General features: G+C 40.7%; 1 protein-coding gene across 3 annotated transcripts; it reads left to right on the top strand.

Moving 5' to 3' along the window:
- The first annotated feature begins 11680 nt into the window (after window positions 1–11680).
- LOC110492050 (calcium/calmodulin-dependent protein kinase type 1D) lies at window positions 11681–21892 on the top strand. 3 transcript variants are annotated; one of them, XM_021566023.3, is made up of 11 exons: window positions 11681–11905; window positions 14140–14248; window positions 17736–17861; window positions 17995–18069; window positions 18448–18710; window positions 18919–18994; window positions 19367–19558; window positions 19823–19910; window positions 20261–20577; window positions 20737–20846; window positions 20991–21892. In XM_021566023.3, the coding sequence occupies exons 2-10, from the start codon at window positions 14163–14165 to the stop codon at window positions 20798–20800; spliced, it is 1287 nt and encodes a 428-aa protein (XP_021421698.1). In that variant the 5' UTR covers window positions 11681–11905; window positions 14140–14162; the 3' UTR covers window positions 20801–20846; window positions 20991–21892. The 3 variants fall into 3 exon arrangements, with proteins under 3 accessions (XP_021421698.1, XP_021421696.1, XP_021421697.1); XM_021566021.3 differs by lacking the exon at window positions 11681–11905 and adding an exon at window positions 12211–12483; XM_021566022.3 differs by lacking the exon at window positions 11681–11905 and adding an exon at window positions 12907–13261.
- Window positions 21893–24895: the final 3003 nt, after the last annotated feature.

Genomic DNA, 24895 nt, shown 5'->3' with positions numbered 1-24895 from the left:
ATTATAAGTAGGAGATAATTACAAGAGGAGTTAGATTACCTCATTGACATGTCTCTCCAATCCCAGTGTGGCCATTAATCCAGCCTGGTCTCATAGACTACATGTAAAAGTGTAAATCCATGACACTCAAATGAATATGAGTTCTTTGCTCAGAGCATGAGCGGTTGGTGGTTCCTTTTAACATGTCTTCAATATTCCCAGGTAAGAAGATTTAGATTGTAGTTAATTATAGGACTATTTCTCTCTATACCATTTGTATTTCATTAACCTTTGACTATTGGATGTTCTTATAGGCACTTTAGTATTGCCAGTGTAACAGTATAGCTTCCGTCCCTCTCCTCGCCCCTACCTGGGCTCGAACCAGGAACACATCGACAACAGCCACCCTCGAAGCAGCGTTACCCATGCAGAGCAAGGGGAACAACCACTCCAAGTCTCAGAGCAAGTGATGTTTGAAACGCTATTAGCGCGCACCCCGCTAACTAGCTAGCTATTTCACATCGGTTAAACCAGCCTAATCTCGGGAGTTGATAGGCTTGAAGTCATAAACAGCGCAATGATTGAAGCCTTGCTGGCAAAACGCACGAAAGGGCTGTTTGAATGAATGCTTACGAGCCTGTTGGTGCCTACCACCGCTGCTCTATCAAATCATAGACTTAGTTATAACATAATAACACACAGAAATACGAGCCTTAGGTCAATAATATGGTCGAATCCGGAAAACAAGACGTTTATTCTTTCAGTGAAATACGGAACTGTTTCGTATTTTATCTAATGGGTGGCATCCATAAATCTAAATATTCCTGTTACATTGCACAACCTTCAATGTTATGTCATAATTAGGCGGCCCAAACTGTTGCATATACACTGATCCTGCGTGCAATGAATGCAAGAGAAGTGACACAATTTCACCTTGTTAATATTGCCTGCTAACCTGGATTTATTTTAGCTAAATATGCAGGTTTAAAAATATATACTTCTGTGTATTGATTTTAAGAAAGGCATTGATGTTTATGGTTAGGTACACATTGGTGCAGTCCTTTTTCACGAATACGCATCGATTATATGCAACGCAGGACACGCTAGATAAACTAGTAATATCATCAACCATGTGTAGTTAACTAGTGATTATGATCGATTTATTGTTTTTTATAAGATAAGTTTAATGCTAGCTAGCAACTTACCTTGGCTTACTGCATTCGCATAACAGTGCAATGTAATCAGGTGGTTAGAGCGTTGGACTAGTTAACTGAGGTTGCAAGATTGAATCCCCGAGCTGACAAGGTAGAAATCTGTCGTTCTGCCCCTGAACAAGGCAGTTAACCCACTGTTCCTAGGCCGTCATTGAAAATAAGAATGTGTTCTTAACTGACTTGCCTAGTTAAATAAAGATTAAATAAAGGTGTAAGAAAAAAAAGGCCAAATCGGTGTCCAAAAATACCGATTTCCGATTGTTATGAAAACTTGAAAATCGTCCATTCCGATTAATCGGTCGACCTCTATTTCAAACAGCTAACTTAGCTGTAAGTATTCAATATTCATTTTTTTTTTTTGTTCTAGGAACCCTTGATTACATTGCTTGCATTCAACACTTCCAATATACAGGACCTCCCAACGGAACAAAGGGTAATGTAAAGTATGTTTCATGCTTTAACCTTGTGCTCTGGGTCTGAATGAGTGAGTTGGCAAGCTGGGCCAGTGCGCATGGTGCCTTCTTGGGATTCAAGGCAAGGGAAGATGCAAAATATTAGCGTAGTTTGCCAGTGCACAAGTTATAGTAATTTTTTTGTCAGTATTATAAGGCACCGATGAGCTCTAGAATGGTCCTTTGGTTTGATTGTCAATGAGGTTGTCCAACAGATTTATATTTAGTGCAGAACGTTGGACTACTCTGCCAGGTCTTGGGTCCCTTGGTAGGGCTTGGGAGTGAGCCCAGCCCTCCGGTTGAGGTAAGCTCAGTGTGGGAGAATACATACATCATTGTTATCATGCAACAGCTCTTCAGTACTCATCTCTGTTATGCAGTGGCAACGCGTCATTCAGGGCAGGTGGGGCTCATTTAGCTAAAATATATATATATATATATACAGTGCCTTGCGAAAGTATTCGGCCACCTTGAACTTTGCGACCTTTTGCCACATTTCAGGCTTCAAACATAAAGATATAAAACTGTATTTTTTTGTGAAGAATCAACAACAAGTGGGACACAATCATGAAGTGGAACGACATTTATTGGATATTTCAAACTTTTTTAACAAATCAAAAACTGAAAAATTGGGCGTGAAATTATTCAGCCCCCTTAAGTTAATACTTTGTAGCGCCACCTTTTTCTGCGATTACAGCTGTAAGTCGCTTGGGGTATGTCTCTATCAGTTTTGCACATCGAGAGACTGAATTTTTTTCCCATTCCTCCTTGCAAAACAGCTCGAGCTCAGTGAGGTTGGATGGAGAGCATTTGTGAACAGCAGTTTTCAGTTCTTTCCACAGATTCTCGATTTGATTCAGGTCTGGACTTTGACTTGGCCATTCTAACACCTCGATATGTTTATTTTTGAACCATTCCATTGTAGATTTTGCTTTATGTTTTGGATCATTGTCTTGTTGGAAGACAAATCTCCGTCCCAGTCTCAGGTCTTTTGCAGACTCCATCAGGTTTTCTTCCAGAATGGTCCTGTATTTGGCTCCATCCATCTTCCCATCAATTTTAACCATCTTCCCTGTCCCTGCTGAAGAAAAGCAGGCCCAAACCATGATGCTGCCACCACCATGTTTGACAGTGGGGATGGTGTGTTCAGCTGTGTTGCTTTTACGCCAAACATAACGTTTTGCATTGTTGCCAAAAAGTTCCATTTTGGTTTCATCTGACCAGAGCACCTTCTTCCACATGTTTGGTGTGTCTCCCAGGTGGCTTGTGGCAAACTTTAAACAACACTTTTTATGGATATCTTTAAGAAATGGCTTTCTTCTTGCCACTCTTCCATAAAGGCCAGATTTGTGCAATATACGACTGATTGTTGTCCTATGGACAGAGTCTCCCACCTCAGCTGTAGATCTCTGCAGTTCATCCAGAGTGATCATGGGCCTCTTGGCTGCATCTCTGATCAGTCTTCTCCTTGTATGAGCTGAAAGTTTAGAGGGACGGCCAGGTCTTGGTAGATTTGCAGTGGTCTGATACTCCTTCCATTTCAATATTATCGCTTGCACAGTGCTCCTTGGGATGTTTAAAGCTTGGGAAATCTTTTTGTATCCAAATCCGGCTTTAAACTTCTTCACAACAGTATCTCGGACCTGCCTGGTGTGTTCCTTGTTCTTCATGATGCTCTCTGCGCTTTTAACGGACCTCTGAGACTATCACAGTGCAGGTGCATTTATATGGAGACTTGATTACACACAGGTGGATTGTATTTATCATCATTAGTCATTTAGGTCAACATTGGATCATTCAGAGATCCTCACTGAACTTCTGGAGAGAGTTTGCTGCACTGAAAGTAAAGGGGCTGAATAATTTTGCACGCCAATTTTTCAGTTTTTGATTTGTTAAGTTTGAAATATCCAATAAATGTCGTTCCACTTCATGATTGTGTCCCACTTGTTGTTGATTCTTCACAAAAAAATACAGTTTTATATCTTTATGTTTGAAGCCTGAAATGTGGCAAAAGGTCGCAAAGTTCAAGGTGGCCGAATACTTTCGCAAGTATCTCTGTGAAAGTGCCCTATTTAGCCTTATTTAGCCAGAATGCTGATATTCCTCCTTAGTCTCTATGCAGCTGGAAGTGCAGCGCGTACAGGTGTGAAAAGCCTGATATATTATGTTGTTCATTTACTGTTTTTTTTTTTAAAATTAATTAATTAATTAATTAATTAAGACTACTGTGAATAGTGTCTTAATAATAAAGGAGTCTTTTTGCACCAGGTATGGTTGTTAAACATTTGCCAGATGTAAGCAGGCAGAGGAGGGTCATTAGTGATTGGAGCCACCTGGGCTCAGGGTATATAAACTGCTTCACTAACCACTCGTGTCTCTCTCTCTCTCTCTCTGCTCCTCCAGGTATGATCCTGTTTTGTTTGTTCCTTTGTAGTTTTACGTAGTTTTCACTCAGTCATTCACACACACATTCACACACACAGATTCACGCATCCCTGCACTTTACATACACCCTACATTATGATACTTTCACACCTCATTCCCTTTTCTTTGTTTAAAGTTAATAGTTTTTGGTGTATAACAAAGAACCTTTTTGATTGGCCTATACCTGTTGTTCGTGTCCCCTCATTTTTTCCACAGGCTATGAGCTGGCCTGTGACAATATATATTATTAAACAAATGTTTTGCCTGTTTTACATGTTATTTTGGCATTCATACATGTCAAGAATTAGTTTGCAAACAATGTAAAAAAAAATAATATTTGTTAATAAAGCTGCATACAAACTGCAGCTGTTTCAGCCTTGCCCAGTGCTTTCTGTGGTGGTGGGGCATCCAGCGGTAAAATACAGAGCATATGGGTTGCTAATGTCCTCTAGTTGCACCGTGATTGTCTCGGTGTTCTGTCACTCATGGGGACACTAAGTCACCGCAAAATCTACGGGTAGAGCTCGAAAATTCAATCCCATTTGGGTGCTGCCATAGAGTTACAGAGGGAAACAAAGTATGTGAACCCTTTAGAATTACCTGGGTTTCTGCATAAGTTGGTCATAAATTATATCTGATCTTCAAAGTCACAACAATAGACAAACACAGTCTGCTTAAACTAATAACACACAATTATAATTTACATGTCTTTATTTATTGTAAACATTCATCGTGCAGGTTGGAACAAGTATGTGAACAGGTTGACCCTCCTTTGGCAGCAATAACCTCAACCAAACGTTTTCTGTAGTTGTGAATCAGACCTAAACAAATCAAATCAAATCAAATTTTATTTGTCACATACACATGGTTAGCAGATGTTAATGCGAGTGTAGCGAAATGCTTGTGCTTCTAGTTCCGACAATGCAGTAATAACAAGTAATCTAACTAACAATTCCAAAACTACTGTCTTGTACACAGTGTAAGGGGATAAAGAATATGTACATAAGGATATATGAATGAGTGATGGTACAGAGCAGCATAGGCAAGATACAGTAGATGGTATCGAGTACAGTATGTACAAATGAGATGAGTATGTAAACAAAGTGGCATAGTATAGTATAAAGTGGCTAGTGATACATAAGGATACCGTCGATGATATAGAGTACAGTATATACGTATGCATATGAGATGAATAATGTAGGGTAAGTAACATTTATATAAGGTAGCATTGTTTAAAGTGGCTAGTGATATATTTATGTCATTTCCCATCAATTCCCATTATTAAAGTGGCTGGAGTTGAGTCACCTGACAACAGTCAGGAGGAATTTTTTTTTCTACCGTAGCATTGATTGGACAGATCATGTCAACATCATACTTTCAAAATCTTAGCTAGACAAGCAGTCATCATCATGAATCAAGTCGACAATCTACTGGCAAACCCTTTTCAATCCTTGTCACATGAAGAGAAATTATAGATAAAACGGTATCGGTGCTCATCGGACATTGGACATAAACATTACACAACGAGTTGGAAATCGCAAATTCAACAATGAGTGGTTTGGAATGAATCAGTGGCAAGAGTTGCAAAGCAAGCACTAGCCTGCTATTCAGTGGAGTGTGTGGTCCAAGTCTTTAAGGGTCTCTTTTCCAAGCTTAAAAGGATAAACATTCAACACCATGGGCCAGAAAAGTTTGAATGCATTGGCAATGCTGTCAATCCAGCATGATTTCTGCTGCGTTCAAAACAATTGGAGACAGGGAAATCATATACATATGCAACCAAGGTTAATCCTATTCCACCAAGTAGCCATCTCGATATGGCTTGGATAACACTTTACATTAAATTGCTCCTATACATGCGCACTGTAATTACCACATTGTGCACTTGTGAAACAATAGCGGAAGTGCATAACGATGGCGCCCCCCCAGGCACTTTCCACAAATCCCCGTTTTTTTAAAGTTCTCCGTACTTTACGTTACTTTTTTTGTACGGTCATTAGCACAGTATTATCCCAATTTTAGCTTCAAGACACCTGCAATTAGAACAACTGAAGAAGTAGCCTAGATTGTGCTGATTTATTGGCACATTGAACCATTTCGCGTGCTCTAGATTTAAAAACTCAGTAGATATTGCTAAAATAAGATCTGCCTATGTTAAGCAGATCCTTAATTATAAAGCAAGTGAGGAGTTTTTGTATGGGGGGCAATGAGAGTGTACTGCTATTTTGATCTAACAGAACTTTCATAGAGCTTAGGTTTTTAGGAGTGTAGTGATAAGTGTGATGCACGTGACATCCTGGCAACTTTGAGAAAGAAAAAAAAACTTTATCGGAGTTGTCCCTGTGGGAGCTTGACAGCCTGCTGTTCCGCTCTGTGGACAACGAATCTCATTGTTAGGGTGGAGACACAAGCAACTCGTCATTACAGTATATCCAGTATCTCTGATGACCTCGTATCTAAATTCTGCTATCTTTATGCATGTTCGCCATTGTTATTAGACAGAGTTACTGCATGAGAGCTACTTCATGTAAAGTGCTGCTTTTCCTTTTGTAAAGAGCATGCAATATGTGATATTTCCCCTAATGACAATCATCACCTAGAGAAATGGAAAGTTTCAATGACAGTGCCTATGACAACAGCATGAACTAAACCTGTAAACCAGCAAATTAAAGTCCTTAAGCCTGTGAAGCTAAATGGATGTTCTGTATTCACTCACAGACCAGTTAACTCTTGCTTTAAACCAATGTACTGACAGCTTGACAAGCTCAACGGCAATACAAGGATTACAAGCGTGTTTAATATGTTCATGAAATAATTGAATTAATGATCAATGCATTGCAGTGAAAATGTATAGATGTATTTTTCAATAACATTAATTATTTCAAATGAACCTGTAAATCTTTGAAAATTACAGTAAAAACATTGAAAATAAAATTGTGTATGCATTGTGTTTCTTATTTATACCAATATTCTACTGTATTTTGCCTGCAATTACACATGACTGAGCATTGTTGCTGTGTTTGACATTGCATTTTCTTTGTCTTTGCATAGTGCTATGACAGGTTATCAAATTATCAACACCTGATGGAGATAAGCCTATGAAAGATTAATGTATAAACCTGTGAAGGGTCAAGTAAAGGGCATGTATGAGCCGCCTAGTGCCCTTCACATCTGCAATATGCTGTTTTATACAACAAGTGGGTCTATTCCACAAGTTACCTCCGGTTAAATCTATGACATTAAAATGCCTATTTACTCTGTTCCATCTAACTGCGCAATCCACTGTCCCATCAACCCAGCCATGCAATTTATAAACTTGATCTCCACTATAAAAAGCATCTAGACATTATCTAACATTTCTTTTAGACTAACATTTCGTTTTCAACAGCGGATATGTGTATCTCCGACATTTGCAACTTTGTTTAAATATTTAAATTCGATCGCCAGTTTTCGCATAGTAATGAACATGTCAGGATTCGAGATCAGACAAGACATGCAGGCAGGCAGCGTTTCTCAGCCATTCGAAATCATGAATCAGCATCATTTTTATGGATATATACATAGAAATATCAATAGAAAACAGGTCAAATGAAACAAAGTGCAGCTAGTTTGCAGTCTTTCCAGCTTCACTTTGAAGTGATTGTGTTAGCTGTGTTGTTGGCTAGCTCCTCTGAACAGCTGTGTTCTGACGAGAGCACATTTTCAATGCCAGGTGAAATCGCTCATTGTTATAGATGTATCCAAATAAATGTTACTAGAAAAAAGCTTAAACAAATACAAATAGAGCTACGTTGTTGTTTTCTGGCTGCACTGTCTGACGTGACTGTAAATTATCCGTAGTTAGCTAGCTAGCAAGCAAGGGATAAGAACGTTGCCAGCCAGTATGGAAGTAGAACATTTAGAACGAACGATTGGGTCGCGTCCATAGATACCGAACAAAAAAGACTTGACTGGGTCACGTCTCTGGCAACCAAACCGATAGAACGACCAGTCAGCTTCGGTAGCAACCCAATATTTGTGTTGGTAGTAAGAATGTTTTATAAAAATATGTAAATCATTATTTGAATAAGTTGGTAACCCATTATATAAAAGTGATGTGATAACGCCCTCGAAGCCGGTGTTTGGAGGAAATATTTGCACGGTGTGCCGGCCCTCGAGGAAGCGCCAATATATCCTCCTAACACCGGCTTCTCTGACAATGTCATTTAAATAATTCACACTAAGGTCATCAACAACTTGCTGGCATCCTGTTCCTTGAGGGAGTGCTGTTCTTGCATTATGCATGTTGACACATGATAGCTTATTACAAAACACTTCAAAAAGGTATAAAGCTTGATAAATTTTTTCATATAAAATAATTACTGATATTTAATGTCTGAAATGTTAGTGCTTGCCAAATAAATAAACATAAATGTAGAGCATGTATAAACTTATTGCAATTAGGCAATAGCAGTGCTATCTCAGTATTTTGCAAGTGTATAAAAACATGTACACTGAACAAAAATTAACACGTAACAATTTCTAAGAATTTCCTGAGTTATAGTTCATATTAGTAAATCAGTCAATTCAAATAAATTCATTCGCCCTAATCTATGGATTTCTGTGACCACCATTTGCCTCATGCAGCGCGACACATCTCCTTTACATAGAGCCATTCACACTGTCTGCCATATGCCCAGTCTGTTGATTGTGGCCTGTGGAATGTTGTCCCACTCCTCTTTAATGGCTGTGTGAAGTTGCTGGATATTGTCTGGAACTGGAACACATCATTGATCCAGAGCATCCCAAACATGCTCAATTTGTGACATGTCTGGTGAATATGCAGGCCATGGAAGAATTGGGACCTTTTCAGCTTCCAGGGATTGTGTACAAATCCTTGCGTCATGGGGCCAACCATGCATTATCATGCTGAAACATGAGGTGATAGCGGCGGATGAATGGCATGACAATGGGCCTCGGGATCTCCTCACGGTATCTCTGTGCATTCAAATTGCCATCGATAAAATGCAATTGTGTTCATTGTCCGTAGCTTAAGCCTGCCCATACCATAAACCCCATCGCCACCATGGGGTACTCTGTTCACAACATTGACATCAAATCTGAAATGTAAAAAATGTAAAATCAGCAAACCACTCACCCACACTTCTCCAGCATGCCAGTGGCCATCGAAGGTGAGTATTTGCCCACTGAAGTAGGTTACGAATGCAAACTGGTTAGGACTACGAGCATGCAGGTGAGATTCCCTGAGACGGTTTCTGATAGTTTGTGCAGAAATCCTTCGGTTGTGCAAACCCACAGTTTCATCAGCTGTCCGGGTGGCCATTCTCAATTCTTTAAAGTGACTTTGGAAGTGGCTTTTGGTAGAGAAATGGCAAAAGCTATAGTGGAGCATGCCAATTGCACGCTCCCTCAAAACATCTGTGGCGTTGTGTGACAAATCAGCACATTTTAGAGTGGCCCTTTATTAATCTCAGCACAAGGTCCACCTGTGTAATGATCATTCTGTTTAATCATCTTGATATGCCACACTTGTCAGGTGGATGGATTATCTTGGCAAATGAGAAATGGTCACTAACAGGGATGTAATTTGTGCACAAAATGTGAAATATCAAAAGAGAAATAAGCTTTTTGTGGGTATGGAACATTTCTGTGATATTTTATTTCAGCTCATGAAACATGAGACTAACACTTTACATGTTGCATTCATATTTTTTGTTCAGTATAGATGCAAGCATCAATAGCAAAATACTTGGTCAACATGTGCATTATGTCACCTTGATGTAAAGTGATACAGTATATCCTAACACTGTCATATTGCAATGAATAGGCTACTGCACATGTACGTGTGAAAATAAAAATGTAAAGATCTAAAGATACAATATGTACATTTAACAGCCTGACCCTTCCACGTTGTGACTGATGGATGGAAAAATACAGTGGGGCAAAAAAGTATTTAGTCAGCCACCAATTGTGCAAGTTCTCCCACTTAAAAAGATGAGAGAGGCCTGTAATTTCATCATAGGTACACTTCAACTATGACAGACAAAATGAGAAAAAAAATCCAGAAAATCACATTGTAGGATTTTTAATGAATTTATTTGCCAATTATGGTGGAAAATAAGTATTTGGTCACCTACAAACAAGCAAGATTTCTGGCTCTCACAGACCTGTAACAACTTCTTTAAGAGGCTCCTCTGTCCTCCACTCGTTACCTGTATTAATGGCACCTGTTTGAACTTGTTATGAGTATTAAAGACACCTGTCCACAACCTCAAACAGTTACACTCCAAACTCCACTATGGCCAAGACCAAAGAGCTATCAAAGGACACCAGAAACAAAATTGTAGACCTACACCAGGCTGGGAAGACTGGATCTGCAATAGGTAAGCAGCTTGATTTGAAGAAATCAACTGTGGGAGCAATTATTAGGAAATGGAAGACATACAAGACCACTGATAATCTCCCTCGATCTGGGGCTCCACGCAAGATCTCACCCCGTGGGGTCAAAATGATCACAAGAACGGTGAGCAAAAATCCCAGAACCACAAGGGGGGACCTAGTGAATGACCTGCAGAGAGCTGGGACCAAAGTAACAAAGCCTACCATCAGTAACACACTACGCCGCCAAGGACTCAAATCCTGTAGTGCCAGACGTGTCCCCCTGCTTAAGCCAGTACATGTCCAGGCCCGTCTGAAGTTTGCTAGAGAGTATTTGGATGATCCAGAAGAAGATTGATAGAATGTCATATGGTCAGATGATACCAAAATATAACTTTTTGGTAAAAACTCAACTCGTCGTGTTTGGAGGACAAAGAATGCTGAGTTGCATCCAAAGAACACCATACCTACTGTGAAGCATGGGGGTGGAAACATCATACTTTGTGGCTGTTTTTCTGCAAAGGGACCAGGACGACTGATCCATGTAAAGGAAAGAATGAATGGGGCCATGTATCGTGAGATTTTGAGTGAAAACCTATCAGCAAGGGCATTGAAGATGAAACGTGGCTGGGTTTTTCAACATGACAATGATCCCAAACACACCGCCCGGGCAATGAAGGAGTGGCTTCCAGCCAAGGTCCTGGAGTGGCCTAGCCAGTCTCCAGATCTTAACCCCATAGAAAATCTTTGGAGGGAGTTGAAAGTCTGTGTTGCCCAGCAACAGCCCCAAAACATCACTGCTCTAGAGGAGATCTGCATGGAGGAATGGGCCAGAATACCAGCAACAGTGTGTGAAAACCTTGTGAAGACTTACAGAAAACGTTTGACCTCTGTTATATACCATTTTTTGTCAATGACAAAGTATTGAGAAAAACTTTTGTTATTGATCAAATACTTATTTTCCACCATAATTTGCAAATAAATGCATTAAAAATCCTACAATGTGATTTTCTGGATTTTTTTTCTCATTTTCTCATGTCTGTCATAGTTGAAGTGTACCTATGATGAAAATTACAGGCCTCTCTCATCTTAAGTGGGAGAACTTGCACAATTGGTGGCTGACTAAATACTTTTTTGCCCCACTGTAACCAATTTGACAAAAAATGGTCCCAGTATTTATTTTCAAATCTTTAAACAACAACATGACGTTAGAGCGAAAGAACATATAGTGATGACTATCACTGCACTGCTCAATAAATGAACCCCTGTGACATCTCGGCACCGGGCCCCTCCCTCCCCGAACCGTTAACGGGGATGGAACTGCGCGACCTAATCTCTGACCTGAAAAAAAACTAGTTATTTCCGTGGCTGTCGACACGGTAATCTGTCCAGTCCTCAACGAGGTTTTGGCAGGAGAGTCAGAGAAGAGCTACCTTGAGCACCTACAGTATCTCACTGGTAAGTCAAAGAGAAATTCGCTCTGCCAGGGTAGACTAAACTGCCTCCAGGGTAGGTCTATCTCGTTCATGGAGGTCGGTCTTTTAGTGCTTCTCGGTCTGAATTGAAGGATTGCCACCACGTCCTAGAATATAGCTGGTGGGTTTTCATATTAAAAAGGTAGTTTCAACATAATATTTTTTTGCCTAATGATAGACTATTCTGCGTGTGGATGACATTCAGATCAAAAAGACCCATAGACCTACAACTCAAGTTAAATACTGTATCTGTAAAAATATTTTTGAGATTGTATTACAATCAGAAAAGTGTAAAATAAGATGTTTTTAAACAGGCTAATTCGAGTGATTGCGCAGGTGATGCTGCAGCCAACTTGGTCCATCGAGCGGCTTTGAGTGCACAGAAAAAAAACACTGGATGTGAGACGTCCCAGCGAATGTCGGTCTTTAAATACAAAAGAACACTCAGTCCTCTCGCATTTTCCCACGGCGTTTTCTACCAGTGCTGTCCTTGCATTGGCCGGACTGCCTGCATCCCTAAAGGCAAAACTACCTGTGGCTTGAGTTGTTATAAACTTTCAGGTAAGGCAGTCCAGCTTTAAAAGACACCGTCTGAGAACTGTCTTTAAAGTTTAAACTTACCAAGAATTTAAAGTAGCCTAATGTGATGATCAATAGATTTACAACCTCCGTTTAGAGATTTTTTGTCTTATAGCAAGGATTGATACTAAGGATTTTATACTCTGCATTTATTTAATTCTGGGAAAAAATAGTCATTATATTGTATTCTGGAATTGTGTGTACCATAACAGATGTCTGAAGCTGCATATCTATCTTATGACATGGTATAATTCTATGTTTATGCTGAAACACTACTGTTCCATGGATGTACTGAACCTGCACTGATCTGGAAGTACTGATGTTGCTGCTTGTGCTGTATAATGCCCACATAATGACAACATATTGATGTGGGTAGACAGAGGACTTTACTTTAGTGTGATATCAGGGAGACAAAGGAACAAAAGCATGACAGGTGGCTGTGGGAGAGAGACTGAGAGGGACCAGACAGGGACAGAGCTTAATCTTTTATCATAGTTGTTAGTAGCCAGAATTCTAGACATGAGAGGAGTGGAATAGTTATTCAACATTTTGGCTTTAGCATATACTTAAAAAAAAAAAAAAATCTTATGCTTGTCATGTGGCTACTGTATTACCTGACTGAGTGACAGATTTGACAGATAATTTGTCCGACAGTCTTAACAGGTTCAGAGAAGTTTTCATTTGTCTACTATGGTTTTGTCTATTTGGATATCAATGGAACCGACTTCCGAAGAAGATAGTTGGGAAGGAAATGTGAGAGGTAGTGATGTCAAATTTGCTTCCTACCTTCAAGATGGTTCCCTTTGTTTGTCTAGTTTCACATAGGAAAATCATCTTGCTTGTTTGTTACCATGTTCAGGAAATTGTTTTTCTTTGGTCTAACAGCTACACTTTATTTCCCAAGGGTTGTTTTACATGTAGAAATTGATTGTTAATTCTGTCAAGCGCTCTGAACATGTTCCATAAATGATTGAATCCTGTCCTTGGCTTGGTTTGCCTCTTAAACTGAGACTATTCCTGGCAAGGTCAGGGTCTACGGATCAGAAGTTTGTAATCTCTTATATAACGTAAACGAGGCAAAGCTACAGGGTAACTTGGCTGCATAAACTAGGCCTACCATAGCAGTAATCTTTCCCAAACAGTTTTGGTTGATCAGCCACGTTACCTAATTCTGAACAGCAAAAAATACATTTGTCAGCTAACCTCTGTAGATATTGCATCTACGGCTGGTTTGGATGTTTATCTCAGAGTAATAGAGAATAATGGAGGCTCAATGATTTTACCATTGTCTATGTCAATCATCTCTCAATCAGATAACTAATGATTTAGCAGCCTTGTTAGACAGACAGCGGTGTCAGACTGTCTGGCATTATGGTGTGCTGTACACGGGCCAATGGAATACAGATGTTTAACCTGTGTGGCTGCAGACAATGTGTTGATTTCTCATGACTCTGAGAAATGTCATAATCCAACAGGACATTGTGAGAGTGTATGGGTGTGGATACAGAAATTATTATTTTTGGGGTTTCGCAATAGCACTGCAGAACATATGCGAGTAGGAATCTAGGCAACATTATTATACTCGATTCTGAAAACTGGTGTTTAATGACATTCCTCTGTTTTTTCCCATTGTTACAGAAATCCCCTTTAAAGAAGCAGACATGGGTCGTAAAGAAGCCGAATTTGACTGGAAGAAGACCACTGACAACATTCAGGAGGTGTTTGACTTCATGGAGGTTCTTGGCTCGTAAGTACAGCCCACACCCACCTACCTACCAAAGGACCATTTTCCCTACCTCATTAGAACATGCATGTGACCTCATTGAGGAAAGGGAGAGTGACCCTCATGACTATCCACTGGCTGAGGTGCATATCATGCAGTAGGTTTGATTGGATTACCATGAGACCTGCTTTACAGGTGTTTTATAGGCAAGTCACTGTGGCAGTGCTGAGGGTATCAGTCCTAGACCTTTGGATGACATCTGATGGCTCATCAGATCATTTACAAAATGGCCAATAGAAGTAATCTATGGAGCCATCTTTTGCTTTATATTCATTCAGTTTCAAATTCAAAACTGGATTTTGATTGTCTTTGGTACAATCTTGACAAAATTCCACAAGAACTCTTCAAAGATTTTTTCCCCAGACGTTTTTGATGGCCTTGTAGAAAATGTGAGTTATTGTAACCAGTTGTGTAAAGTACATTACATAAAAATACTTTAAAGTACTACTTAAGTAGTTTTTTGGGGTATCTGTACTTTATTTTACTATTTATATTTGACTATTTTTACTTTTACTTCAATTTGTTTTTACTCCATACATTTTCCCTGACACCCAAAAGTACTTGTTACATTTCGAATGCTTAGTAGGACAGGAAGATGGTACAATTCACAAACTTATCAAGATAACATCCCTGGTTATCCCTACTGCCTCTGATCTGGCAGACTCACTAAACACAAATGTTTTGATTGTGAATTATGTCTGAGTGTTGGAGTGTGCCCTGGCAATTCATACACTTAAAAAACAAGAAAACTGTGCCGTCTGGTTTGCTTAATACAAGGAATGTGAAATTATTTTAGACTTTTACTTTTGATACTTACAGTAAGTATATTTTAGCAATTACATTTACTTTTGATACTTAATTATTATTTAAAAGCAAATACTTTTAGACTTTTACTCAAGTAGTATTTTACTGGGTGACTTTTACTTGTAGTTCTCTATTAAATTAACTTTTACTCAAGTATGACAGTTGGGTACTTTTCCCACCACTGACTGTAACTAAGTAATTTGAGTAAATGTAACTAACAGTTTCAAACGATTTAGATAGATTTTGCACCAGTCAAAATTGCCTCATTTTAGTGCGTCAACCACCATGACTTAATCCATGGGGTCAATCAAATGTTCTTGACTGAGCTGTCCGGTCTTACTGAAACAGTCATGTTGAGAGGCTTAGGAAGCGGTGGTGGTGGATAATGAATCTGGGGCTGGGCCAGAGGTAAATAAAGGTGTGTAGGCTACTGCTGCCTAGAGGTCTGACATCACTGTACTGTGGGAACACAGACTTGGCTGGACCGAGGATTGGATATGCAGATAAGAGAGGAAGCCATGTAAGACAAACAACATTTGTGTGAACATATGTTTTGGAGAACATCGCCTCTTAACTAAGAAGGGATGTTCTTTTGGAATTTTCCTGAATGGAATCTTGATGTTAAAGGAAAACATTTTTATGGCAGAATGAAGGCACGTTGACTTATTGTTGCATGATAAGTCATGTAGGTGTAACTTATACTCAGCAGAGACCTACTTCAAAAAGTGACAGATCACATCTGGGGAAAATATCACAAAACAGAAACGTATAACATAAGTAAAAAATGGGGAAAGCATAATACAAGAATAAAAGTAGCATTATTTTCTCAGAATTATACAACTCTCTTCTCTCAGGGCAGGGTGATAGCTTTGCCTAGTCAGGAGGGGTTAGCTTTGTTCTGCTGGTGTCAGGCTAAGGGTGATCAGGTGAAGGGCAGACTGACACTGATAATCTTTCTCTCAGATTGGAATAAGGATCAATGAGCAGAAAGAACAGGTAAACGGATGGAGAAAGCTTGGACAGGTGCTCTATAGATCCGATTACTGTACAGTGAAACACCTGTATGTAAACCAAGGCCCCGTGTTATCTCGTTTCCTCTCTATAGGCCTAATTTATTTAATTAGCATGCACACAGAGTGGTTTCTAGACTACGGTGTTTGACGATCAACATATCACCATAACAAATGAGCGCAGAGCAGTCCCTACTGTATTTCCTTCCTATGTTCCATCACAAGGATCTATCTCGGGAATTAGGGAGATCCATTGGATGAGGCTTTATGAAGCTGAAACCCACAGAACACAACAAAAACACAATCTAGTTCCCTGGCAATCTGACATACAGCACAGAGGCTTGCAGTCTGTCGTTACACACCCGTCTCTCATGTAGATATCATCGCTATCCTGATCGGTCCCTTTATCGTGGCTTATTTCAACAACTGATGATGTATTCTGTCTGTCTTTTGTGTTTTCAAACTGTACATGAGGAGACAACAAGCTGACAACGAGTCTGACAACAAGCTTACTAATAGCTGCCTTGCATACCAATTAATTTCCACGGATGCTGTTTGATTGATAATATCCCTTGTGGGTCATAAGGAGAATCATGGGGTTCTCTGGGAGAAGATGCTGCGTAGTTTGGGAGAACATAAAGACGTCAGCGGGTCTGACTTACGTCCTGGGGCCTACCTCTGTGCTCCATTTGAATTTAATGAGACAATGTGAGATAGTGTGAGACACAGCTGTCATAATAACTCTGCCTGCGTCCATGCTGTAAGACACGTTGGAACTTGGGACTGTCTGCTGCAGTTGAAGCAATCTCTGCTAATTATCTTTTGAATTAAGTTGGTTCAATCATTTGACCTTGCAGTGCTCTCATCTTGCATATGTGTTCCTTATACCTTCTTCAGTGGTGTAACCCAACAGAAAGGAGGCAGCACTTTTGCGATACAGTGTCTTCTGTCAGCCTCTCTCTCCAGGTTGTGTGTGATCCAATATATGATCTGGCCGCTGCTTGGGGTAGAGGTCTGTTTGTGATGGCTGCATATGCTCCCGTTTGTCCACACCTCAAGCCTGCCTGCCACAGTCTCTGTTGCGTAAGGGATAATCAGGCTCATCCCAGACAATGCTGAAGATAGCTCGGAAACTGTACAGAACACTTAATTGAGTGAGCCCTTAAGCCACTCAATCCCATCTTAGGCCTTAATAGGACCTTTTTCCACAGTATTCTGTTTTGACATCCTGCACCTCTCTCTGCTCTAAAATCAAAGGGTGCATGTAGGCCACCTGATACCCGAAGAACAATAGAAACCATCAACGTTGTATTGCAAACATTTATAACCTACTGCAGGTCCACGATAACTTTAGCCTACATCACAGCAAAATGTTGCAATTTTGATGAAATTACAGAAAAGGAGAAGATTAATGTCAGAAAATACATCTCAGGATCTCCTTTCACATCCAGTATCACCTCAGTTTTATAACATCACGCCCATGAGGGCCTGACTAACGGTGCCCTTCATATTTTCTTATGGAAAATGTCAATCCTCCTAATAGGGTAAATAAGCTGATTTCTCAGATCCTATGTAGTAATTGCACTATTATAATAATGGTACCAGCCCTTTGCCTATGTGTTGGTGTGTTCATCCAGGGGCGCGTTCTCCGAGGTGTTCATGGTGAAGGAGAGGAAGACAGGCAAGCTGTTTGCCATGAAGTGTGTGAAGAAGAAGCAGAAGAGTATTCAGAATCTGGAGAACGAGATTGCCGTGTTGAGAAAGTAGGAGTTCAAAAACGTTCAATTGTCATTCAGTCCCATTTCAAATTGGATGACTCTTCCATACAGCTACTGTGTGTTTCATTGTATTTTCCATCTCATATTCTAAACATGACCTATATCTTCTCACTCCCAGGATCAAACACGATAACGTCGTTGGGCTGGAGGATTTTTATGAAAGTCGTTCTCATTACTACCTTGTCATGCAACTGTAAGTTCTACATGTTTTACCTTCCATTACAGTAGAATGGAGAAAATATTCTGATAGTTATTTCCTATAAAACCCTTGTGTACGCACAAACTCCACAAATAATAGTTATTGCCCATTGATTTAATGACAGCCACAATGTTCTGCCTGTCTGAGTTTGGGATCAGACCGCAACTTAGCACTCAAGTCACACAGAGAAGCATCATGCTGAATGTTCTCAATGCTGAGCCTGAACATGAGCAGAAGCTCATGGATTGAAGAGCATATGTCATCCACAAATGTTAGGCTGAGCAATGTTTCCGACAATCACTTCATGGTTAAGGTTAGGTTGAGTCAGCTTTAAGGGCTCAAGGTTAATGGCTGTTGTTCTTCTACCGGTAGCGTTGCTGGGGGTGAGCTGTTTGACCGTATCCTGGACCGGGGGATGTACTCAGAGAAGGATGCTAGCAGGGTCATCCAACAGGTGCTCCAGGCTGTACAATACCTCCATCAGAATGGCATCGTACACCGTGACCTCAAGCCGGAGAACCTGCTGTATTACAGCCAGGATGAGAGCTCCAAGATCATGATCAGTGACTTTGGCCTGTCCAAGATGGAGGACAACGGTGTTATGTCCACAGCCTGCGGCACTCCAGGATATGTGGGTAAGGAAGGAGACGTTTGGCCTCTACGGATAATTAACTGTGTGTACGGGTGATACACTGGGTCAGAAGAACCACACTCAAACACATAAGGGAGACAACAAAGACATTACGAAACCTAATAGCCTGTCAAATACCATACAACACTAGTTGAGGAAAATGAACTGAACTTGGAGAATTGTTCTTACTTACTATGTTTCCCAACCTCCAGCCCCTGAAGTCTTGGCCCAGAAACCCTACAGCAAGGCAGTGGACTGCTGGTCTATTGGAGTCATCACCTATATCCTGTGAGTATTGCTCTCATTGATGACCTCCGGATATGTCAATATTGGACCAGGTCTATCTTGGAAAAGAGATGTTATCTCATTGAGAAAAACCTGTATAAATAAAGGTAAAATAAAATTTAAAAAACAGTCTACTGTAAGGTATAGTTGATTGCATGTAAAGACTATGTATCTGACCAGGCAAGAGTGCATTTTGGGTTTTCAAGCTTGTTAGTCTAATCAAGGGTTATCTTTAGCATGATGAAGTCATCGTCATGCTGTTACAGTGGTGGAGTTAAAGCTCCACCTTGTGGACATTTAACACAGAGACAAACACACACACTATCATTTCGTAAAGACACAAACTTACACAGCATTATTATTTGGTTTCTCTAGTCTCTGTGGATATCCCCCTTTCTATGAGGACACTGAGACGCGACTGTTCTCGAAGATCATGAAGGCACAGTACGAGTTTGACTCTCCCTTCTGGGATGACATCTCTGAATCAGCCAAAGATTTTATCCGCAACATGATGCAGAAGAACCCGAAGATGCGCTTCACCACAGAGCAGGCTCTCAGGCATCCCTGGTGAGTGTCATGATCAACAACATTATTGCTTCATCTATTTTTGTCTGTAACATCTACAACAACATATTCTCTGTGGTGTCCAGTGTGAGGTGTATTCAGGCTAGCCTGGAAACAGTTTCAGTTTCAATGACAGGAATGCCAGACTGAATTAGTGAGCTGAAACAAAGGTGAAATATAGCAGGATTTAGTCTAGATTACGAGACTAGATTCAGGCTAAAACCCGTCAGGAGATTACAATGTTCTTTTCGGTTGTCTCTCCTTCAGGATCATTGGAAATACTGCACGGAGCCAGGATATCTACCACTCTGTCAGTGTCCAGATCCAGAAGAACTTTGCCAAGACCAAGTGGAAGGTGAGCCTTCCTCCCATACCGCTCAGAAAGGGTTCTGGCTCTCTCCCCCATTTTAGACATAATCCCAGTGTGTTGTTTGTGTGTACGACACATCTGATCTCTTTCCTGATTTAAGGGCCAAGAAATACTGTAAACATCTATGTGTTATTCAACATCTATGTGTTATTCAACATCTCTGATTACTCATAATCAAGTCAATATCAAGACCACTATAAAAGATTCTATGCCCAAGCTTTTCCCAAATAAAACCACATCGCCTAACTCATGATGATGGCTGTCACCTTGGGGGCGCATGCAGTACTTTTCTCTTAGCATGTTTCTCATCAACTGTTGTCGGTGTGTCGTTACAGCAAGCCTTTAACGCCACCGTGGCCATCAATCACATGAAGAAGCTGCAGCTGGCCCACTCTGAGCTGGTGGTCAAGGCGCAGACCCTCAACATGCCCACCATCCAGGTTATCGACGTCTCCTCCCCCGCCAATTCCCACAACCCCCCGGATCCCGATAGGCTGGAACCCAAAGGGAACCAAATTACCCTACCAATCAGCTCCAGAGACACGAAGAGCCACCAGCCCTTAAAGATCAGCCAAAGCGAGCCGGCACACGCCCATACCCTCGCAGAGACGGGCAAATACGCCTACCACTCTGAGCCTGCGAACCTTAATACGTAAGGACTAACACAAACTCCCATATTTTCCTAAAAAGACGACTAGCCTCCATTCACTGTGCCTGAATGACCATTAAACAGTGGGGAATTTCCCCGATTTAGCCTTTGCGCCATCCACTGTAACTATCTGATGGATGACTTTGCGTCCCCTTGTTTTAGGTACAGGGCAACGGGCAACCGCAATGGCCAAGTTCTCCAGACTGGAGTGTGCTCTGTCATGTGAAGGATCTTTGGAAGGACTTCCACTTTGCGTGGAATTTTTTTACTAGGTAAATATTGAACTATTACACATTACTCTTTATTTTAGTGCTGTAACGAGGTTGCGTTATGGTAGTTTATTTCTTATTAGTAATAGATATAGATCATCTGAAGGTGGGATTGTGTTTGACTAAGTGTGTGTCCCTCCTCTCAAGGTCAGTCAGCTGACTTGGTCATGTCTGCTTCCTTCCTGTGGGCCAGTGGATTCTCAGGATGGCCAGTGAGATCCAGAATCCGCCGGGTTTCTGAAAATAATTCTGAACAGTGCCTAGAAACCTCCTTGAAAACATTCTGGACATACTGTACACCGACAGACGTTCACACACATACATGTATATAACAAGGTATTCCACGATGTCCAGAATCCCAGGGAGGAGGGGCACTATGCTCACTAGGGACTGGGTGATGTATGTATTATACCATGAAGAAACAATTATTCACATAAGAATTTTGTGTTATAACCCTTGAAGAAGGAGTTGATGTCAGGGAAAGGTTTGTTTGCGTCATGATGTGGTGATGCGATGTGGAGCAAAGTTTAAAGTTGAAAGACAGCTAAAGAAGAAATAGGACTACTGTGTACATGACTATAAGACTGACTTAAGTGGTTGTGCTGTTCCATGGTGTGGGGAGATGTTCGAAACAGAAGGCAGGTTTTGATGTGGAATATATGACCAACCAGGATTTTATCCCCATGTACATTGATGGGGGAAGTTGATGGGGAACATTGAGTAACTAAACGATAGTGTTATCCATGTGCTCACAGTCAACTCATTAACAGTGTAAATACCACTCTTAATGATTTGCCAACTCACCAGCACTCATATTAATGAAAGTTGAGATTGTAAATCTAATTTATCCTTGTGCTGAAGAGATTTGGATACTATTATTATGATTTTATTACTGTATTGATAATATTATGTCTCCTTTTAATACAAGGAGGTGAGTTGCTTCTGTCCCAAGCTCAGCGGAGCTTGCTGTTGGTGTTTTGTAAATATTCTAGATTGGGGTTTTTTCTCTGTAGCTTCATTGTAAATAAATAAAATACGTACACAAACAATCCTATGTCTTTGCTTTTTCCCCCCTCTCTCTACGCTCGGTCATGTGACGCAATTCAGTGACCTAGATTAGGGCTTCCAAACTTTTTTCCCCAGCACCCCTTATAAATCTGTTATTGAGATGGTCTATTTAATATAGGCTACCAGCTTGATTTAGTTTAATCTGAAGTCTCAGAATAGATCATACAGTATGGTCGGCTGAGCTGCAGGGGATAACACCAGGGGTTATTGATGAGACTGGATCAATGGCTTAGCCAGATAACTTCATATTATGAAACAAGTCTATAAAGAGGTGTACACGTTCTTATTGTTAAATTAGCTAAACCCACTCACTTGGCTAAACTATAATTAAGCAATATGGCCAATATACCATGGCTAAGGGCTGTTCTTATGAGCAATGCAGAGTGGCCATATACTGCAAACCCCCAAGGTGCCTTATTTCTATTATAAACTGGTTACCAACGTAATTAGAACAATAAGTTTGTTTTTTGTTATACCAGTGGTACACGGTCTGATATAACACGGCTTTCAGCCAATCAGCATTCAGGGCTCGAACCACCCAGTTTATAGTTACTAATTCATTTCACAGGGGCTACAAGTGAAGGAGAAAGTGGTACAGCAGCAATACAGGACACTTTTATTATCAGAAAGCACATATGAAAGATGTTATTTGTCCCTATTATAATGTCCACCAAGTCCCCCACTTTAAAAATGGGAGTTTGTGGTATATGGCCAATATACCACAGCTAAGGGCTGTCTCCAGGCACACCGCGTTGCTCATAAGAACAACCCTTAGCCATGGTATATTGGGAAAACTTGGCCAATATACCATGGCTAAGGGCTGTTCTTAAGAGCAACGCGGAGTGCCTGGAGACAGCCCTTAGCCGTGGTATTTTGACCATATACCACAAACCCCAAGGTGCCTTTGCGATGATAAACTGGTTACCAACGTAATTAGAACAATAAGTTTGTTTTTTGTTATACCAGTGGTATACGGTCTGATATAACACGGCTTTCAGCCAATCAGCATTCAGGGCTCGAACCACCCAGTTTATAATTAGTAATTCATTTCACAGGGGCTACAAGTGAAGGAGAAAGTGGTATAGCAGCAATACAGGACACTTTTAGTATCAGAAAACACATATGGAAGATGTTATTTGTCCCTACTACACTGTCCACCAAATCCCCCCTTTTAAAAATGCTCCTTTAAAGCAGCTAGCTAATGCAATGTGAAATGACTTTTTGCCTTTCCTCTCATGTGGTACAGATGAGAAGGTCCTCACACGAGTGCTACATGCAGCGTGTTAGCTTTCTTACCCACCCTTCCACCCCACCAACCACAAGATAGTTGACTTGGAGCACAGATAGCCGAGACAGATTGCCTATTCAGGCAAAAGAGCGTGGCACAGAACCTAGAAATATGGGGCAAAAGTCCCCAAACAGTCTAGCAGTTTTCCTAAAGTAGCAAACATGCCAGTCCAAAGCCACAGCTTACTGAAACAGGGAGTCGGTGTAGTCGGTGTGGTTCTCACCTCACACGTAATGGTCTTCCTGAAAGTGTAATTGCAGCCATATTACGCACCATCACTTCAAGGAAGACTGCCACGGCCAAGAACCATAAAGAGGGGAAAGGTTGAGTCTACTTTGCAAATGGCATGAGAATACAGAACATGAGTGGGAATCCCAGGATTCCAGATGTGACAATGGAATTTTATAGTTGACTTTACAACCTTGGTCTGACTGGCAGTCACATTTTGAAGAATGTGAGTGAAACTGGAGTGTGAAAAGTAGCCTGTTTAACAGTCACCAAGGTCTGAAAATGTGAAACGTATTTTATTATTGCCATTTCAGTATTGCCGAAATGACAACACATGGCACTCTGTGACTAGTGACCAGATTATTTCACAACAGAACCAGACGACTGCCTTCCTCCTCTTGTCCTGCTTTGGGAAATCATGTCAAAGGGCATGGTGCTTCGCACGAGCGCGCACAAACACACACACACATACACACACACACACACACGCTTATCTAGAGCAACTTACAGGGGCAATTCTGGTTAAGTGCCTTGCTCAAGGGCACAGACAGATTTTTCACCTTGTCAGCTCAGGGATTCAAACCAACGACCTTTCGGTTACTGGCCAAACGCTCTTAACCGCTAGGCTACCTGTCACCCCACATCCAATTTAACTTCATCAATGTATCAACAATGTCAATATATACTGTAAATCCATTTGTTGTGGATACCCATAGGCTAAAGCACTGGAGGTCTAAGAGGCATTGGGACTTCCGTAAAGCTCTCAATACTACTTTGTTTGATTAGGAATGAACCTAACACTGCAGCTGGGGCATTCCAACCAATAAAGGGGTGGTACAGAGATAAATTGATTGAGGGGATAGTACTCTAACATTAAATAATTATCATTGGATACAGGTCAACCTCTCCTGATGGTGTTTAATGTACACAACACTGGACATAAACCGACCAACCACACAATGGTCAATGTTCAGCAACATGTGTATAGTGTTAGTCTTAGCTCTCTTTATTCTTCATTGTGGAGTTGTCAATTCCCTAATATAAAATAATAGTAGACACTTTGCAAAGACTCAGGAGAGAGAGTATTGGAAGTGGGTTCAGGTCGAGCATAGCTACCGCTGGTGTTTGTCTTACTGTTTCACAAAATTTTCATTCTTAGGATTAACTATCTGCCTAGTTCAACTTCAAAGTTTTGCAGGTAGATGAGACCCACAAAATGGGTCAGATTTTCACCTTTGACATAATGAGACTTTCTTTATTTGATGACACATCAGCAAACGTTGGACTTCATTGTAGAACTAACACTCATTGCACTGTTTAGAAGCAGCAAGATTGATGGGTTTCTGTAGTTGTATTACGTACCATCATAGACTACCACGCTGACTAGATGGTGGCTGATGAGTGATGAATGCTTTTTATGTTATAATACTGCAGTAATACAGTAGCCTATATAGCACTACTACACTTA

The sequence above is a fragment of the Oncorhynchus mykiss genome, chromosome 16, assembly GCF_057628025.1.
Source record: "Oncorhynchus mykiss isolate SJ-2025 chromosome 16, ASM5762802v1, whole genome shotgun sequence".
Classification (NCBI taxonomy): Eukaryota; Metazoa; Chordata; class Actinopteri; order Salmoniformes; family Salmonidae; genus Oncorhynchus; species Oncorhynchus mykiss.
This window is presented reverse-complemented; position numbering and strand designations above follow the sequence as displayed.

Bases quoted from the DNA above. Each gene is read 5' to 3' on its own strand.
- LOC110492050 (XM_021566021.3), top strand. From the start codon at position 12,339: ATGTCGGTCTTTAAATACAAAAGAACACTCAGTCCTCTCGCATTTTCC. The intron at 12,484-14,139 runs GTAAGGCAGTCC...CCATTGTTACAG, and splicing joins GAGTTGTTATAAACTTTCAG to AAATCCCCTTTAAAGAAGCA. The intron at 14,249-17,735 runs GTAAGTACAGCC...GTGTTCATCCAG, and splicing joins TTCATGGAGGTTCTTGGCTC to GGGCGCGTTCTCCGAGGTGT.